At 36.0% G+C, this 20,528-nt stretch overlaps 1 protein-coding gene across 1 annotated transcript in view; it reads right to left on the reverse strand.

Annotated features, from left to right (window-relative positions):
* The window catches only part of LRRC9 (leucine rich repeat containing 9), a gene marked incomplete at both ends in the record, with an annotated part of 99,667 nt that overhangs the window by 21,425 nt on the left and 57,714 nt on the right, over positions 1–20,528 (reverse strand). Inside the window, 8 exons of the mRNA XM_082845499.1 lie at positions 2,544–2,680; positions 5,504–5,643; positions 6,286–6,394; positions 10,117–10,247; positions 14,508–14,630; positions 15,555–15,775; positions 17,876–18,053; positions 19,077–19,211. Of these exons, the coding sequence (XP_082701625.1) occupies positions 2,544–2,680; positions 5,504–5,643; positions 6,286–6,394; positions 10,117–10,247; positions 14,508–14,630; positions 15,555–15,775; positions 17,876–18,053; positions 19,077–19,211 (1,174 nt within the window). The remainder of the gene's footprint in view (positions 1–2,543; positions 2,681–5,503; positions 5,644–6,285; positions 6,395–10,116; positions 10,248–14,507; positions 14,631–15,554; positions 15,776–17,875; positions 18,054–19,076; positions 19,212–20,528) is intronic.

Consider the following 20,528-nt stretch of genomic DNA (forward strand, 5'->3'; position numbering starts at 1 on the left):
AAATGTTGGTGCATTTAATGTTTTCCCTGAGGTCTCTGAGACTGTCCTCAATTCTTCTCATTCTTTTTTGTTTATTCTGCTCTGTGGTAGTTATTTCCACTATTTTATCTTCCAGGTCACTTATCCGTTCTTATCTTCCAGGTCACTTATCCGATAGACAAATTTCTATCTTTCCATTTAGATTAACTCTGTGTTTAGGGTCTCCTTTTCACAGGATGCAGGTTTGTAATTCCTGTTGTTTTTGGTGTCTGCCCCCTGTGGGTAAGGTTGGTTCAGTGGCTTGTGTAGGCTTCCTGGTGGAGGGCACTGGTGCCTGGGTTCTGGTGGGTTGGGCTGGCTCTTTTCTTTCTGGTGGGCAGGGCTGCATCCAGTGGTGTGTTTTTGGGGTGTCTGTGCATTCAGTATGATTTTAGGTAGCCTCTCTGCTAATCTGTGGGATTGTGTTCCTGTCTTGCTTTGGCATGGGGTGTCCAGCACTGGAGCTTGCTAGCCATTGGGTGGCGCTAGGTCTTAGTGTTGAGACAGAGATCTCTGGGAGAGCTCTTGCCAATTGTTATTACTTGGGGCTGGGAGGTCTATGGTGGGCCAATGTCCTTAACTCAGCTCTCCCACCACAGACGCTCAGGCCTGATATCAGGCTGGAGCATCAAGACCCTGTCAGCCACATGGCTCAGAAGAAAAGGGAGAAAAAAAGAAAGAAAAAATTAAATTAAATTAAAATTTAAAAACTTTTTAAAAATTATTAAAATTAAAAAATTAAAAAGTAATTAAAAAAAGAAGAGAGCAACCAAACCAATAAACAAATCCACCAATGATAACAAGTGCTAAAAACTATACTAAGCATAAAAATCAGAAACAAGTCAGTCTCAGACAGCAAACCTGAAGTCTACAATTTACCGTCTCCACCAGTGAAGGGGCTTCCTATTGTGTGGAAACTTTTCCTCCTTCACAGCTCCCTCCCAGATGTGGAAGTCCCGTCCCTATTCTTTTGTCTCTGTTTTTACTTTTTTCTTTTGTTCCACCCAGATACATAGGGATTTCTTGCCCTTGGGAAGTCTGAGGTCTTCTGCCAACGTTCAGTAGGTGTTCTGTAGGAGTGTTCCACATGCAGATGTATTTTTGATGTATTTGTGAAGAGGAAGGTGATCTCCACATCCTACTCCTCCGCCATCTTGATGGTCTCCCAATTCCCACTTATTTAACTAGATAGTTATATTTTAGATAAATTTGACCCTTAACCCTTAAGATTCTAACTTGCTTCCCTACAGCCCCACCCTGCCCTTTCCCTAAAGACTGTACCTTTCCCACCATCTTGCAAACTTAACACAATATGTGAAATGTAAGTTCATTAACTCTCTGGTAGACCATGGCATGGCGTCATCTTATCACTGCCTACATTTGTGTACTCCTCTACAACTTTTGCCCTCTTCCCTCTTTAGACTGACCTTAGAATTATCTCCTCCTGTTCAGTATCTTTAACCTAACTCACCTCTTTACAAACCTTTAAAATATGCTTATAATTTCACTAGCTACCTTCTGATCTCTTACCTTCTTTTCAGGGACAAGTTCCTTGAGCATCCAACCTCTGTTTGTTGTCTTTACTGCCTATCCAACCACTTCCCTCTATATTGTTTTCACTTTGGCTTTTGCTCTTCCCACACTTCCAAATCTGATACTCTGAAGGTTACTAATGGTCTCCTTTTTTGTTGAATCCAATTGTGTACATCCAGTATGTTTTTCATAGGCCTCATTCTTTTTATCATTTGACTTTAGGTCAATCACCCTCTTTTCTCCTGACATTTAGAGTTTGTATTTCTTGGTTTTCTTTCAAAATTTTGTGAATGTCTCCTTTGCTGGTGCTTATTCCACCCTTCTTAATACTGGGTGTGGGGTGTGGAAGGGAATTGCTGAGAGGTAGTGTGTTTGTCTCCACATCCCTTTTTGGCTTTTCATTCTTTCTCTATACTTATTTCCTAAGTAAGCACATATGCTATGACTTTACCTGTTACCTCCACTGGGATAATTCTAAAATATACATCTCCAGTTCTGACCTGTGGTGCAGTACTACAACTTGAAAAAGTTTCCATTTTCATGTCTGAAAGTTGTCACAACACTAACTAATCTTTCCCTAGCTTTAGTACCTCATTTTGCCCAATCTCTTAATAAAAGCATGCAAACATCTTGAACTATTTTTCTTTCCTTGTATATCTAGTCATTAAGTACTAATATTTACTTCTTTTAAACTGCATTTTGGACTCACCCTTTCCACTGAGACCACTCTAGCCCCATTATGTCATTCATGCTGCATAGAAAATGCCATGTGTTTTGTTGTCAGAGCTAGAATGCAATATTCTATAGCTCTAGAATATCACATTTACATTATTTATATAAATAACCCAAGATAAACCCATTAGTGATTACTGAAATATTTTTGTCAATGAATCTGTTTTAATGTTGATGCTTATATTTGCTTTCAAAACAGGATGATAATCAAATCAGTTTTTAATAATAAAGACTTATACATGAATAGTGTTGCTACTCACCCTGAAGAAAGAGGAATTTTAAATTTCTTAGTCTGTTGAGCTGTAGCTGAATGAGATTACAAATTCCGTTGTAGCCCAAATGAAGAACTTCTAAACTGTGCATTATTGGAGGCAAATTTTCACTGCTCATTGTATCTCTGAAACACACATGTAAGTTTGAGCCCATAAACTTAATTTCAAACCAGCTGTTTGTATAAACATGAAAAGACAGTTTGGTATGTATTTACTATAAATTGAAGTTTAAAAAGAAAAAGAATGAATTTAGTAATAAATCAAACTATAATATTCTGTCTTCATAATTTATATAATAATCACATTTTCTTCTTTAAAAACAGTTTTATATGCTAAAGAACAAAGAAATACAGAAAGAGTTACTTGAAATAAAAAGCAAGAGCCAGTGCAATCAGGCAAGAAAAAGAAAAAAACAAATGTATTCAGATTGGAAAGAAATTAGTAAAACTGTCCTTATTCTCAGATGACAGGATCTTATATTTAGAAAATCCTTAGGAATCCACCAAAAAACTATTATTGCACCAATAAATGAGTTCAGCAAGATTACAGGGTAAAAGATTAATATACAAAAATCAACTGAATTTCTATACATCTTCAATAAACTGAGAATGAAATTAAGACTTCTATTCACAATAGTATAAAAAAGGATAAAATGCTTCACAAAAAATTAACAAAAGGAGTACAAAATGTATACACAGAAGATTACAAAACATTGCGGAGATAAATTAAAGATCTAAATAAATGGAGAAATATTCTGTGTTCACAGATTAGAAGACTCACTATTACTACTAAGATGGTAGTTGTCCCAAAATTGATCAATAGATTCAATGCAATCTCTATCTAAAGTCCAGCAGGTTTTCTTTCTTCTTTTTTTCTCCAGAAAATAACCATCTCATCATAACAGTTATAAGGAAATGCAAATAACCCAGAATATCCAAAACAATCTTTAAAGGAACAAGGTTGGAGGGCTTACATGTCCTGATTTCAAAACTTATAAAGCTGCAGTAATCAAACCAGTCTGGAACTGGCAAAAGGACAGACACCTAGATCAATGGAATAGAATTAAGAGTCCAGAAACAAACTTTTATATTTATGGTCAATTGCTTTTCAACAAAGGTACCAAGGCAACTCAGTGGGGGAAAGGATAGTATATTAAACAAATGGTGCTGGGACAAATGAATATACATGTGCAAAAAGATGGATTTAGTCCTCACATTTTACCTCACAACGTGTACAAAAATAAACTCAAAATGGATCATAGTCCTAAATGTAAGAGGAAAAAAATTTTTTTGAAGAAAACATATGAGAAAATCTTTGTGAACTTAGGTTAGGCAAAGAGTTCTTAGGTACAACAACAAAATCATAATCTGTAAAAGAAAAAGTTGATAAATTGGACTTTATCAAAATTAAAATTCTTTTAAAAGACACTGTTTAAGAAAATAAAAAGACAAGCCACACATTGAGAGAAAATACTTGTAAATCATTTATTTGATAAAGGGCTTGTATCCAGAATATTTAAAGAACTCAGTAATAAAAAACCAAACAACATAATTGAAAAATAAGCAAAACATTTAAACAGTCACAAATAAGATATAATAATGGCTAATGGGGGCTTCCCTGGTGGCGCAGTGGTTGAGAGTCTGCCTGCCGATGCAGGGGACACGGGTTCGTGCCCTGGTCCGGGAGCATCCCACATGCCGCGGAGCGGCTGGGCCCATGAGCCATGGCCGCTAAGCCTGCGTGTCCGGAGCCTGTGCTCCACAACGGGAGAGGCCACAACAGTGAGAGACCCGCATACCGCAGAAAAAAAAAAAAAAAAAAGCAAATTAAAACCACAATAAGGTACTTCTTTAACTCCACTAGAATGGCTGTAATCAAAAACACAGACAACAAGTGTTGGTGTGGATGTGGGGAAATTAGAACCTTCAAAAATTTTTGGTAATGTAAAGTGGTGCAACCACTTTGGAAAACAGTGTGGCAGTTTCTTAAAAAGTTAAACATTAAATTACCATATGACTCAGGAATTTCACTCTTAGGTGTCTACTCAAGAGAAATGTGAACATGAGCACATACAAATACTTCTACACAAATCTTTATAGCATCATTATTCATACCAACCCCAAAGTGGGACCAGTCCAAATATCTATCAACTGGTGAATAGATAAACATGATGTGGAATATATCCAGACAATGGAATGCCCAACATATTCAGCAAAAAAAAAAGAATGAACTAATAGATGCTATAACATGGATGAATCTCAAAAACATTATGCTAAGTGTAAGAAGTCAAATGCAAAAGACCACATATTATATTATTCCATTTATATAAAATGTCTGGAAAACATAACTCTCTAGAAAGTAGATTAGTGGTATCTTGGACCTAGAGGTGCAAAAGGGAATTGACTCCAAATAGACACAAGGCGTCTCTCTGTTGTGTGATGGAAATGTTCTAAAACTGTACTGCAGTAGGTAGTAATTGCACAATTCTATAAATTTAGTAAAAATTATACACTTAAAATGAGTGAATATGGTAAGTAAACTGTACTTCAGTAAAGCTGTTAAAAAACAAATCTGAGTAGTCTCCAATATAAAGGAGGGGTATAAATTTTCATAGCAACTTTAATCAAAATAGCTTCAAACTGGAAACAACCCAAATGTTCATCAATGATAAAAGATAAACAACTTGTCATATAATGGAATACTACTTAGCAATAAAATGAAATTTATTTATCATACAATATAAGTATGAAATGGAGAAGGCTGGGAAAAAACAATAACAAAGAAGTATTTTGGTATCTTTTTATTTGTGAAGTTTATTTTTGGCATGTAGCTATTAAATTAAGTATTAAAATAAGCTAAATGTACGTACTGCTGTCATTAATGTGACTAACTGCTTTTTAAATTCCCAACCAAAATTATTTATAGTTGTAAAAAAAAAAGAATAATACCTGTTTATTTTTGAAGTTCCTTGCTGCCCATAGCCACTTGAAGGCACTTTCTGGTAGAGTAGTTGTCTATTGGTCAAGTGAGTCTGAGGCTTTAGTCGGGGCATGATTGATTCAATATGATTATAGTTGAGGCATAAGACCTACAGAAGGAATCCATTATTAATCAGATATTAACATAGGAATGATGCTGTAAATATATCTTTGGCTATACAACATAATTTAATATATTAGTGTTAAAAATGACAAATTTTTATGTCCTAAATTGTCTGGATTTGGCTTTGAATGTGTTTTTTATCATCTCACATGCTGAAAAATACACCATTTCAAACAAAATAATGGAGACCTAGAAAGTTGCTCAACTTTCTCAATCTGTACTCCTGACTTCTCCAAGCCTTATTTAGATGAAATAACTCTAGTTGGAGAGATCGTTATTTCCCTAAGTTTAAAAGGCATTAGTAGATGGCTCAAAGCTGTAGGACAGGAGGCGATGAGGCTGCTTTGAGAACCACAGTATCCTCCAACTTCACTCACTACAGAGGCAGCCTTCCATCCCATCTCCTATTAGACAGGAAGACTCACTGCTTATAAGACAATCGCATAAAATTGAGATCAACTGAAATAACTTTGGGAAGTAATGCTTTTTTTCTTGGTGAAAAAATACTTTCAGAAAATTAATTTCTCTTCTTTAATGACATGAGTATACATTTTAGCCCAAAGTAAAGAAGATTACAACTTGCACTGAAAACCTTGAAAGAAAAAAAGAAAATTTGTGAGTGACTCACCTTCACGTTAGGCAGATAGATTAATCCACTGAATGAGGTAAGATTATTGTTCTGTAGATTCACATTATACACATTTCTAAATTGGTCAACTGGAATCAAATCCACAGTTCTGAATTTAGACAGAGTAAATACAGTTATAATTTTAACAGGCAAATTATATTGGTGAATCTCTCATGTGTAACCCCAAAGGCGTTTTTAAAAGATCTGATCTGACAAATTCTATGGAAAAGAATTGCCTTAATATAAAATATATGCGTCAGGGCTTCCCTGGTGGCGCAGTGGTTGAGAATCCACCTGCCAATGCTGGGGACATAGGTTCGAGCCCTGGTCCAGGAAGATCCCACATGCTACGGAGCAACTAAGCCTGTACACCACAACTACTGAGCCTGCGCCCAGAGCCCACGAGCCACAACTACTGAGCCCACGTGCCACAACTACTGAAGCCCACGCACCTAAAGCCCTTGCCCTGCAACAAGAGAAGCCACCACAATGAGAAGCCCGCGCACTGCAACAAAGAGTAGCTCCTGCTCGCTGCAAACAGAGAAAGCCACGCACAGCAACGAAGAACCAAAGCAGCCAAAAATAAATAAATTATTTATTTATTTATTTTTAAAAATAAATAAATAAAATTTATTTATTTATTTTTAAAAATAAATAAAAAGTAAAGTTAGTTTAAAAAAATAAAATATATGGGCCAAATGATCAGATAAATACACATTTTTGTTGGGTACATGTGTAAGAAAATGACATACAATTTCATTGACTTAAAAAAACATGTCTATTATCACATAAATATAGAACTATCATAAAAGAAACGTTAAAAATAAACATTTCCAATTTCTTTATAATTCCATACATGTTCATGAAGTCATAGTGAAGTTGATACGGTAAACCATAAGATTTTCAGGTTGTAAACTGCAGAGGATATATATGAAATAGGTTATTTCTGAAATGCCAGGAAGGGGTTTGGGATAGGAAAGAAAAGGAGAAAGTAGGTAATTTCTTTGAAAACAGAGTTTTCTGTGGAATCTCCTGAAAACTTTTATGGCATTCCACCTTGTAAGGATGTTTTGGTAATTGGTCAGAATGCTTGATTCCTAGTCCACAGCTTTAAAAGTGTTTTACCTTCCTTTGAGCTATGAGGGAGAAGAGCATAAAGCTTAATCACCTTGTTCTAAACACTTCTTTTTTTCATATATCCCAATTTGTTTCATTTATATATTCTTTTAATTGAGGTATAATTGATATACAATATTATGTAAGTTTCAGGTGTACAACATACTGATTCACAATTTTTAAAGATTATATTCCATTTATATTTGTTATAAAATACTGGCTATATTCCCTGTGTTGTACAGTATATCCTTGTGGCTTATTTATTTTATACATAGTAGTTTGTACCTCTTAATCTCCTACCCTTATCTTGTCTCACCCCCTTCCTTCTCCCCACTAGTAACCACTAGTTTGTTCTCTATATCTGTGAGTCTTTTTTGTTATATTCATAGTTTATTTTTTACATATAAGTAATATCATACAGTATTTGTCTATCTCTGTCTGACATATTTCACTTAGCATGATACCCTCCATGTCCATCCATATTGTTGCAAATAGCAAAAACAAAATTTCCTGCTTTTTTGTGGCTGAGTACTATTCCATTTTATATGTATATACCACATCTTCTTTATTCATCTGTTTATGGTCACTTAGGTTTCTTCCATATCTTGGCAATTGTAAATAATGTTGCTATGAACATTGGGGTGCATGTATCTTTTTTGAATTAGTGTTTTCATTTTTTCCCAGGAGTGGAATTGCTGGGTCACATGGTAGTTCTATTTTTAGTTTTTTTGAGAAACCATACTGTTTTTCATAGTGGCTATACCAATTTACATTCCTACCAACAGTATATGAGAGTTCCTATTTCTCCACATCCTCGTCAACATTTGTTGTTTGTGGTCTTTTTGATGATAGCCATTCTGACAAGTGTGAGATGATATCTCGTTGTGTTTTTTGTTTGTTTGTTTGTTTTTTGCGGTAAGTGGGCCTCTCACTGTTGTGGCCTCTCCCGTTGTGGAGCACAGGCTCCAGATGCGCAGGCTCAATGGCCATGGCTCACAGGCCCAGCCGCTCCACGGCATATGGGATCCTCCCGGACCAGGGCACGAACCCGTGTCCCCTACATCGGCAGGCGGACTCTCAACCACTGCGCCACCAGGGAAGCCCTCATTGTGGTTTTCATTTGCATTTCTCTGATGATAAACGATATTGAGCATCTTTTCATGTGCCCGTTGGCTATCTGTATGTCTTCTTTGGGAAATGTCAATTCAGATCTCTTCTGCCCATTTTTAATCAGGTTGGTTGTTTTTTTTTTTTTGATGTTGAATTGTATCGTCTGTTTATATATTTTGGATATTAACTTCTTGTTGGTCATATATTTAATTTGCAAATACTTTTTCACATTCAGTAGGTTGTCCCTTCATTTTGTTGATGGTTTCCTTGGCTGTGCAAAAGCCTACCACACCTTTAAAGAAATGCTCACCCCTAAAGTTATAATTATGATACACTGTATACATTAAAAGTCATTTATTCTTTTGACATGTTTTCATTAGTTTGTTTCCTAAGTGCAGACAATATGTTTGGAAAGGCTACAACAAATATGAAAGTCACTGTCTGTGTCCTCAAGAAATGGGATTCAGAAAAACTATAATAAAAAAGGAAGGGCCTTCTATGTTGTACAAAGAGATTTAAAATTTTATTCTGTAGACAGTGGAAAGACACTGAACAATGTTGAGAAGGGAAGTGATATGATAAAACTTGCATCTTAGAAGGCGGTATGGATAATAGATGAATTTGCAGGTAAGGTTGTATAAGACAAAAAAAAAAACAGTTTCTAAATTAGTTAATTCCCCAACCTAGGACAAGGGCAATGACTATGGAAAGAAGGGGGGAACTATGACACATACTTAAGACACAGACTCTATAGAATGTAGTGATTAATTAAAAACGGAGGACAAGGGCTTCCCTGGTGGCACAGTGGTTGGGGGTCTGCCTGCCGATGCAGGGGACGCGGGTTCGTGCCCCGGTCCGGGAGGATCCCACGTGCCACGGAGTGGCTGGGCCCGTGAGCCGTGGCCGCTGAACCTACGGGTCCGGAGTCTGTGCTCCGCAATGGGAGAGGCCGCAGCGGTGAGAGGCCCGCGTACCGCAAAAAAACAAACAAACAAACAAACAAAAAAATGGAGGACAAAGGAGAGAGAGTGGACTCTAGATTTTTGGCTTGGGCGACAACAGGTGAATGTTGTTTCCTAGATGCTATCTAGAGAGCAATCGAATATTCAAATTAGGAGGCTAGATTTGGGGTAAATTAGGGGGTCATCGTCATAAATTAAAACTATGGCTAAAGATGTCTGCCTGTGAAGAGTGCAGAATAGAAAAAGAAGAGAAACGGATTTATTAAACAGGAGGACAATGATAACATTCATGAGAACAGCATCAGAGGAATGGTGGCAGTGGTAGCCAGAGAGCATTGGATTAGAGTGGTACAATGTGAGGAGCAAACCTAGTATGTTCTAATTTTAAAAGCTTGATTGTAAAAGAAAAGGGAAATATAAGGTCTTAGAAAGAGCTTGATGACATTTTTAATCATAGTGTGTGATAATAAAAGTTATTAATACAATTCAAAGATGGTAAAGTTAGTATGAGATTGTGAAGTAGTGTAGATGATTTTCTGAATTACTGGTTATATTTGGATAAGATGTATAAATTATAAACCTTAGAAAAATAATAATAACTATATATTATAATATCAAATAGCATAGAATAAAATGATTGTACCTGATGGATGATGAAGTCCAATTTAGTTCTTGCATTTGGGTGAAGTTTAAATGTCCTTGTCGTTCAGCAATCATGTCAGAAGTAAGTCTGCCACCAAACAAATCTTTTGCACACTCAATCTCTGGTGGTTCCTGTATATGAGGATATTTAGAAAGTGAGGTTCTCTCTTACAGATGACTAAATGACATTAATTCTTTGGTTCCAGGTCAAAATGGAATAGCCTCATTTCTCCCTATTTCCTACTAAGTACAGCTAAACCCTTGGATATTATATATAAAATAAATACAGGAGACTGAAAGGTGCAGAGAAGAAGGCAGACCACCTAGGGACCTTGGGACCTGAGGAATGACACTGTGGTGAGTCCTCTGGTGTGTTACTGAGATAATAATAAGAAACCTTCATCTACTGTTCCTGGCCTGGCCATATGGTCAGGCAGGAGGGCAATGGAAAACTGACCTATTAAAAAGATGCCCATATGGGGCACAGCCTTATGGAAATTTGAGGTGTACATTAAAGTAGGACACATTGATGCCCATCTGAACTCTCTTCCCATTTTGGAAGGTGATTGGAATTCACAAGCAGATATGCCCATATGCTCACTTAAGGTGGCCACCTGGGTCTATAAAATAGGTGGACATTGGGGGTCTACAGCAGTGCGGAGATGGGCTGAATCTAGACATATTCCTCTTGCACCCTCTGAGGCACTAAATGCCAATAAGAACTGTTCTGTCTGCCAGCAAAAGAGACAGAGACTGCAGATGGCTATGTGGCAGATTTCCCTGTGGGAAGGCCCTGAATATAGCTGGCAAGTCAGACTGAGGCTGGTAGCCCTGGGGGACTACAAATGGGTCTTGACAGGAATAGATACTGACTCTGGACTGGGATTTGCTTACCCAGTGTAAATGCAAATGCACATAATGCTATAAAAGAACTGGAACAGAAGATATTGCACCAATCTGGACAGCTGACTTATTTCTTCAGACCAAGGAACACACTGAACAGCCCATAATGTCTAACAGTGGGCAGAAAGATATCCCCCTCAGAGTAGTAGTTCAATAGAGAACTAGAATGGGCAATTAAAACATTGGTTGTCTAAAATGCGGGGGGAGATAAAAGCATGATGGGCTGGCTTAAATACCTTCCTAAGAGTGCTCATACTCAGTGTGAACATGAATGGGGCTAAAGGAGGGTCCCCGCTGGATAGACTTCTGTTTTTCTGGTGCATCTGGGGGATGGGACAAGGATGCTGATATGACTATGCAATTCTTGCGAAAGAAGGATGATGCTGGTATAACCATTATATTTTTTCTTTCATTCTTCCTCACATCACCTCAAATTTTTTTTCTACCTGATGCAGTGGCCACAGGACCACAGCTACAACTACAAATACTGGAAACAGGGATAATTCCTAAGAGAGAAACTATGTTTTTAAGCCTTTTGTCAGGATTCCTAAAGGCCTGATGGGGGTAGGTTTTACCTTCACCCCATCTGGCAAAACTGGGGTTAACAGTGAATGTATCTGTATTTCCTGGTGGCAAAAATAGCCCACTAGTTTTGCACCTATATAACCTTGTCCTATCTGAAGTGGGGTGGACTGAGGGGAGGTATATGCTAGACTAGACCAGCACAGTGGCTGAATCTAATATCCCTTCCAAAGGTGAAAAGTATGGGTATAAATGGAGAGAACAGGGAAGGGCACTTACGGGTAAAGGAATTAATAAATAGATTATGTAATGAGGAAATCCAATATTATATTACCTCAAAAGGGGTTCAGAGCAAGAGATGATATTGTCTCAGTTCAATTATATCAGATGCCTGAAGAAAGGATTAAGCTATGTGTTTTGAGACCACTCCTGCTTTTGGAACCTGACAAAGTCTCCAATGGAAACCTGCAAATCTGAGTGGCCTCACTGGGAGAGACATTTCTATATGATTATGGACTGGATAATTACTGAATGGGATTACAGTAATATTCCAATATATTTTGAATTTTCTGATCATTTTGCTGTAAAGGATCTGTGTTCAAAGGCCAGAGCATGAGCTGTGATATTGTGATTTATAATAAGAAACCTATATTTGGTCTTTGTCTACTGTTCCTGGCACATAGCTCCTCAAACCCTCATAATTTCCTATATAAGAGCCATAGGGGCATCTTTTATTATAATATTTGGTTTTTTGTTTTCGGTTTCTGAAATAGGTCCAGAGCCATAAAGGTGAAAGGACTGTGTTGCTATTTATGACAAGCTCCTTTCAACCAGTCTGAATATCTTAACAAGATGACTTTTGGAAAGTCCTTAAGAATGGGGGCTGGTTGCCAGGGGCAGCAACCATGATTAGAGGGTTGGAACTTCCAGTACCACTCCCTTACTTCCTGGTATGATTATATATCCATGGAGCCTTGGGCACAGAGTGAGGCTCAGCTGTCCATACTTTACCATTAAAAAGTCATGTCACTTGGAATGTCATTTAAATTCTCTGGAGTTCTTTGCACTCATTGATAAAATAAAGGATTTAGACTATGTCATTTCTAAAGTCCAGGTCCATTTACCTCTCAAACACTCTAGGATTATATTGCTCTTCTACTTCCCTCTGTGTCTACTTTTGGTGGCTTCTTTTCCTCTTTACATTTCCTAAATGGAAGTATTAAAGGTTCACTTGGATTTCTTTACTTTCTTTACTCTCTTTCCTTAGTCAATGTTATATCCTTTTGGTTTTAATTATCAGCTTTCTTCGTGTGTCTAACACTAATCATCTTATTCCTGAAAATGCTTTTCTTCCTGTAATCATATTTCTGTTATGATATCTCTTAGTGGAATAGACTCAAGTCTTGTAGACATCTTTTATTCTTCCATTTCCTCGTCCTTCAAATTTAATTGGTTGCCAAGTTCTGTCAATTCTTCCCAGTATTTCTCCTACCTTTCAGCTCTCCATTTTAAAAACCACTTCCCCTTGGTTTATTTCAGTTTCTCATTACCTCACATGTAGACCACGCTAATAGCCTCCTATTGGTTTTTCATCAATCACTTTAAACACTGCTGTTAAATTTCCTAATATATGGTTTTCAAAATGTTATTCCCCAATTCAAAAATCTTCAATGCCTTCCCATTACCTCTCAATTAAAGTCTAAATTATTCAATCTAGTCTTCATGTCCATTATTAATTCATATATTTATATTCTACCTCATTCCACAAAGAATTTATGGCAGCAGGAACATATACTCAAATAGTAAAATGCAAATAATAAATAGTGAAGATCAAGACTGAGGATGATGTAAGTTAAATAGATCAAAACTGGGGATAGGGACAGATAGACCATAAGTCCTACAGGGTTTCTGTCATTGAACCATAAATGTGGCCCTGAGCTTTTAGGTAGTCAAAGTGAAAAGGAAAATAGTTTAAAAATACTCATTGTCAGTGAGGACAGCATAACTTTTCCTCAGGGGGGAAAGGTTTTCCTACACTGACTTCTAAAAGCACTTTCTCAGGTGGCCCTTCAAATGAGGGCACAGAGATAGGAAGGATAAGATACTCAACACCACCATTGGAGCACATACAGTACTAGTTTCATGAGACTGTTTTTAAAACGTCCCTCAATGAAAGCCAACACCTAAATAAAACCCAGTATACAAGATTCTAGAGAATTGTTTGTGTTTGGGGGAGAATATTTTTGATTCTTCATTCTGAGAAGGGCCCTGAAAAAAATCAGGGTTAGAATTAGTAATTTTCTCAGAGCACCTCAAAGTCCCAAATAATCATGAACTATCTCTCAGTTTCCTAGAAATTTGATGAGTTTTATTGTCTGACAGGGGCTAGGCAATGTTACACAGGGAACCTTTTTATTCTTCACCCATTTGTTTTGCACTTATCCTGTTACATGGAAATCAGGAGCCCTGTATGAACTTACTAGTTATAGAATCCAAGTTTCCAAATATTGCTTTCATATTCAGTCCTATGTTCTGTGTTATTTTTTCCACAGTATAAAAAGTTATTTTTTACTAGTATAGTTTACTAGTAATGTTGACATACCATTTTTTGGTTCAAATATGTTTTTCTTAAATCTTAACAACTGTATTTTTCCAGGTAACAGGAAGCTGTTTTTAGGCCCAAGAGGATGGTAGGGGTCCAGGGCAGTTTCTCCTATCCTGTCTCATAAATTTGTTAGGCACTGAATTCAGTGGGTGCAAATGTACACAGCATCTTCCCTCCCAGACTACCTCAATTTAAACAATTAAAACCCAGATCTAAAATGTGCTTTGGAGACCTAGATTTTAATAAGCATAATAAGTTTGGGTAACATACTAGTGATAAAGCAACATTCAAAATGATTATGGCCTATGGATATATTAATATGAAGCCTGGACCAAATGCTATGAGTCAATAAAACAACTTACAATTGAGATTCCATCCAGACCTTTCAGTTCTGGAAGATGAAATATTACAAACAACCGGTAGTTTTCTTGATTCCATACAATAATGTTTCCATACATGTCTAGAATGACCAGGTTGCATAAACCCTGGTAATAAAAATACATACATTTAAAGTGATATACATATATATCTCACTCTAACAAGTTTTTTTCCCCTTAAGAGTTTAATCATCCTTGAATTTTAATATTAAATTACTCTATCATTTCATAGTGATTTGAGTGCTTTTAAGTATGCTGCTGTTTAGTGCAAGCATTATACTTTCATACTGTTAAGGTCTAATTTTGTGCGGTATTTCAGTGGTCTACATTATACGATCAGAATCCCTTTTTGGATGCTGGTGCTAAATGTATTACCCATGATAAAGATTTGCAAAGAAACTTAGCAAAGTTTAAAACATATACTTTGTTTATAGAATAATGATCTGTTAAATAGTATGTGTGTATACAGATACAACAGTGAAATGAAACAATGAAAAACAGTCTTCTGATGAGGGATAAAACTGAAGTGCTTCTGCCTTGTAAGAGAGTAGCAGAATTCATCTTAAGGGAAAATGTGCTTCCTTATTAGATAAGACGTTTGTTGTGAAGGAAGGGCCCTGAGTAGATATGGATGGGAGAGGTTAAGACAAGAGGGAGTAAAACTAATCCTCATCTATAATGTAAAATGGTTTGTTTTGTTGCTGTTGTTGATTAGGTTGACTCTGCAGCTCTAGAAGTAGTTGTATTGGGGGAATACAATGAGGATAAGGCTGCAAGTAAGGAAAGATGGGAAATGGACATAAGTTTTTGGTAGGAGATAAAGCCTATATGGTATCAGCAAATGGAAAGAGGCCACTGCAAGTCCCAATGGTAGGAAATGGACATCAAATACATTTTTCTTGATTTTTATTTTCTTCCTTACATTTTTCTATATTTTCCAAATTCTGTACAGTGAACATGCATTACTTTCATAGTATAAAGAAATAAGAAAATATTTAGAAAACCAAAAACATTAGTACTCCAGATAGTCACCTTTAAATTGTAGATCTCCTGATTGAGAGCAATATAGTTATTGCCTATGTATAATTCAATTAGTGTAAAAGCTTTTTGTAAACCACTCAATGAAGTGATTTTGTTGTTCTCAAGAGAAAGGGAATGAAGATGAAGCATGTTATCAAAAGTATGCTTTTCCAAACCAGTGAGGAGATTATTATTTATGCTGAGGCGGGTTAATTTAGTCAGCTTGGAAATGCCTAGAAAAATAAGCAAATTCAAGAAAAGATTCAGACAGCACTGAAAAGTTAATTTAAAAAATACCTGGCTGGTTGTTTTACTGTTTCTCTTTTTCTAAGTTCAAATGGCTTTACAGATTTTATAGTATTAACCATCATTGTTTTTCCTTTTGTTAAAGAAGAATAAAATGTGTACTAGATAATATATTAAATTCCAATTTTGGATTTCCAAGTAGACACATTTTTTTTTAGGTGTTAAGGGAAGGTATTGTATAGGAAATACTGAATTAAGCTTTCAAATAACCTTTAAATTATGTAATTAATTAAGGTTTTCACCATCACAATAATATAAAGCTCTACTTTACAAAGCTCAAAATAATCACCAACACCCATTGTAAAACATTAAGGGTAAGGAACTAGAATACAACACTCTGGAAAGTATTCCTTACTGTGCCATCATTTGTATTAAAAAGAACCTAATTCTACCTTTGTATGCTTGAAAGCAGTCTAAGACAGAACTTTAGAAAATGCTTCCTCTCACCACAATCTAACCCCCTATGTACATTATGTGCTGTAGACACTTTATAACTGTAGGTAGGATGGTGCAGTTGACAGATAAGAACTCTGGAGTTAGAACTGGTTTCAAATGTTGGTTTCACACTAGATTTGGGACCATAGGTAAATTATGTAAAATTATGTAACCTCTGAGACAAATTTTCTTCATCCATGAAATGGATATACTGAAATCTACTTCTAACGGTTATGGAATTAAACGGAATGGCATTTGAAAAGTATCAGTTATAGCTTTTGGCAAATAAATAATCAGTCCTCAATAAATTTTATTCATGCACCCCTTTCACACCAGCCTTTATCATGGGACTATGAAATGCTGAAAGCAAATCAATCTAGGGCAAGTTAGGATGTAGTATCAAAGCAAAAATCCTTAAATGCATATTAAGCCTATCTATGTTTGGAAAAAAGAAGATAAATATCTGTTAAAGTTTAGTGGGGTAGCTATGTTTGAAAAGTGGGTATAGGGAAAATACAGGTTGAAGGAGTCTTCCCTTCAGTAGGCTTATGGAGGGGAATAAAAAGGAAATAGGGTTCTCAATTGTTACATACATAGCAAAATTAACACCCTATTGTATGGGAATGGAGACTAGTGATAGTTGTAAACACAGATGCCTGACCTACACCTCCGCCCCCCCACCCCCAACCCCCAGCACTGTTTACTTAGCTAAAATCTACAGAGGAGAGGCCTGTGGATCTATATACTCAATAAGTATCCTAAGTGATTCTTATGATCAAGCAATTTTTAGAAACTATTGTTAACAGCCATTAAAATGAAGTATAACAAATGTTATACATGCTGTTTTTAATACTTGCTTTTGCATATGTAATTTTTTAAAGTAAAATTTTCTATTTTATGAAAAAGGTAGTACACACATGCTAAAAACAATTCAAAAGCTAATAAAGTGTAAATTAAGTCTCTTTCTCAGGCATGATTTTCAATTCCTACCTTCTCTCCTTGACAAGGACAGCCTTGTTACCAAAATGCACATCCAGAAATGTATTATACCTAGATAAGTATGCATGATGTGTGTGTGTGTACACTTATGCAGGCATTAATAAAGCTGCTTAATTTGTACTTGTATGTGGATCCCAGTAAAAGTTTATATAGTACATCTGATTTTCAACCTCCAGTGAATAAAATGTTCATTTTGTTGAAAGTCTTCAAATTTCCAAATGTAACCTTAATTCCATATTTTGAAAAATGAACTGAGCTGCTTTATCTTTTTCAAAAGCACACCTCATTCTTTCATTTATTTACTCAATGGTACAGATTTTGAACACTGACTAGTTTGTAATGTGCTAAGTTTGGTAATAGATGGTAAACACTGGTTAAGAGAGGGGAGGGAAGGCAGCTAGTTGGGCTCATTATATGTAGCAGTCAGTCACAGATCCCACTAAAGAGGTGTTTAGAATACTCTACTCCAAACCTTCTTGGAAATTCTCTGAAGACCTTCCTCTTCAGAAATTCTATCCTCAGTGTTATTCACTTTTTGCTCTTGTTAATTAGACATTCATATTTTAAGACTTTAGAATTCTCTAATACCTTACCTTCTATCTTTGAGATGCAGTTTCCATCTAATGTGAGCTCTTCCAGGTTAACACAAGATTCCAAGCCTTCCATTTTAGTGAGATTATTGTTGCTGAATGATGCCCACTTCAAATTTTCCAATTTTTCTAAATTTGTGATTTCAAAAAGATGTTGCCCATCTAAATTTAAGGCAGTTATCTGTAGAATAATTCACATTATATGTTGCTTCTGGATGACATCAATAACTTCAATGTTATAAGATAAAAAGGCTAATGAAATAATTCAAATGTGGTAAGTAACATAAAAAGTCCTCTAGGAACTAAAGATATTGCAAAGCTCTTAGTTTACAGAAAAGTAAAATTTGACAAGATTATAACTCAGAGGGACTTATATGGTATTACAGACACTGAGCTGTGCCAGTCAGATTCCCAGCAGTGAAGGACTTGTCCCAGTTGCTGCAAGTGCTGTTGGCAGAAAGCCTTCAACTGTCAGTCCCTTCAGGGACAGCATCAGCAGCAGAGAGCTGCCTTGTCCAAGGTCATGCTCCTTCCCAGGTTGGCCCACATCCAATGATGAAAGGAAAGAAAGGCCTGGCCATCTCAGCCCAACTTGGGACAGATTTAAAGGGCCATTCTAATTTCACAACTCCCTGTGGAGTCAGCTAAGACTATCACAGAGCCGGCATCACAACTAAATATCTATGTATATTCTGTAATAAAAAGAATGCCACTAATATCTTCCATTTTCAAGGGTCAGATTCTCTTAGCCCAGTTTCTATCTTTGGCAAGAGGTAAAAGGGTGCTTCTTGAGCAAGAAGCTGCTAGTGCTCCATAACTTTTCCCTTAGCCTTGGCTGAATTCTGACCAGTTCCTCCATTCTCTTGCCAGGATTCTTGATCCCTTTTACCTTGCCATCCAAATTTTTGGCTTGGTCTCTGGCTCTGAGCTTTAAAGTTTTCTTGTTTATTTTGATATATTCTCAGAATCTACCCTTTGGTTTTGCAGTGTACCTTTATCCTAAATTTCCTGTTCTGTAGTGACCACTGCTGAGTTCTAGCCCCTGTGACATAACTACTCATGACTTGACTTCTCTTTTACTTTTAATTTAGCTCTTCCAGTTTTCTGCCCATTACCTATCTATGCCCTCGTTATGATAAAAAGGCCAAAGCTGACTAAAAAAATCAATTAAATTTTTATATTAGGTTTAATAAATTGTCTTTACCTTCAAGTACCAGTTTCCACTCAGATGTGAATGTGGTCCTAATTTTGCAAGCTGTGTCAGAATTTTGGCAGAAGGCCGTATACTAAGAATCCGTGATCTCTCCTCTTTAGTACTAGAATGCCGTAAGAGAGATAACTAATAAAACGAAAAACACATAAAGGAAATAGCACAGAGAGGTCCATATATATATAGTTAAAAGAATTGTTTCCTAGATGAGCGGCCCAATGAATACTTTTAAAATATGACATTTTCTTTACCTTAAAATGTTTTCAGTATCTGGATATACTTTATATATCTCACTCATTTTTTTGTTTTAGCAGACATTTAACCACAAAATAATATTTATAAAACTGTGAAAGGATTATTATAAAACAAACACCATATAATCCATCATGAAACCAGTTTAAGAGCCAGAATATTCCTACTACCCTAGAAGCTCCCTGGGTGCCCCATCCTAATCTTTTTTTCTCTCCTTCTCCTTGGAAGCCATCACTCATCTCAAGTGAATCAATTCCCTAAGAAGCATTCAATTGATCTCAAATTTTGTATCTATCATACTTTCTTTCTTTATAGACTTATGTTTATATCCATAAATAAAATATTAGTCTTATACATATTCAAATTTTATGTAAATTGAATGTTTATATTCTTCTATGACTTGCTTTTTTGCTCAGTATTATATCCATGAGATTCTTCTATGCTTCTTCCTGTAGCTGTAGTTCATTCATATGTCATTGCTATATAATATTTCCTTATCAATTCTCCCATCAATGAACATTGAGCTGATTTCAGTTTTTTGCTATTATAAGCATTGCTGTCATAAATATTCTTGTGCATGACTCTTGGTATATATATGCAAGAGTTTCTTTAGAGTATATAACTTGCTAGGTTTAGGGTATGTATATATTTAGCTTTACTAGATAGGGCCAATTTGTTATCCAAGATGGTTGTACCAATTGTAACCTTTACTTCAAACCTTTGCTAAAACTTGATATTGTCAAGGGTTTTTTTCCCCCCAGTAGTGGCCATAAATTGGTAGATCATTTAAGTTTTAATGTTTATTTTCTTGAGTATTAATGTGGTAGAGCATCTTTTCCTAAGTTGTTTGGCTGTTCTGATTTCCTCTCCAGTGAAGTGTCTGTTTAAATGTTCTGCTCAGTTTTCTGTTTGATTGGTTGTCTTTTTCCTGATATATTTTGGATATATAAAGAATATTTTTTGTCAGATGTGTTTCAAATTTCTTTTCCCAGTATATAGCTTGTCTTTTCACTTTCTGCCCTTTGAGGAATAGATGTATTAATTTTAACATAGACAAATCTAACCTTTTATAGTATATGCTCTTTGTTTCTTGCATAATAAATTCTTCCCTCATTCAAGGTTATAATGATAATCTCTGATCTTTTCTTCTAAAACATTTTTGGATTTGTTTTTTGTAGTGAAAGCCTTAATGCA

Source organism: Leucopleurus acutus (assembly GCF_964270905.1).
Source record: "Leucopleurus acutus genome assembly, chromosome: 1".
Taxonomy (NCBI): domain Eukaryota; kingdom Metazoa; phylum Chordata; class Mammalia; order Artiodactyla; family Delphinidae; genus Leucopleurus; species Leucopleurus acutus.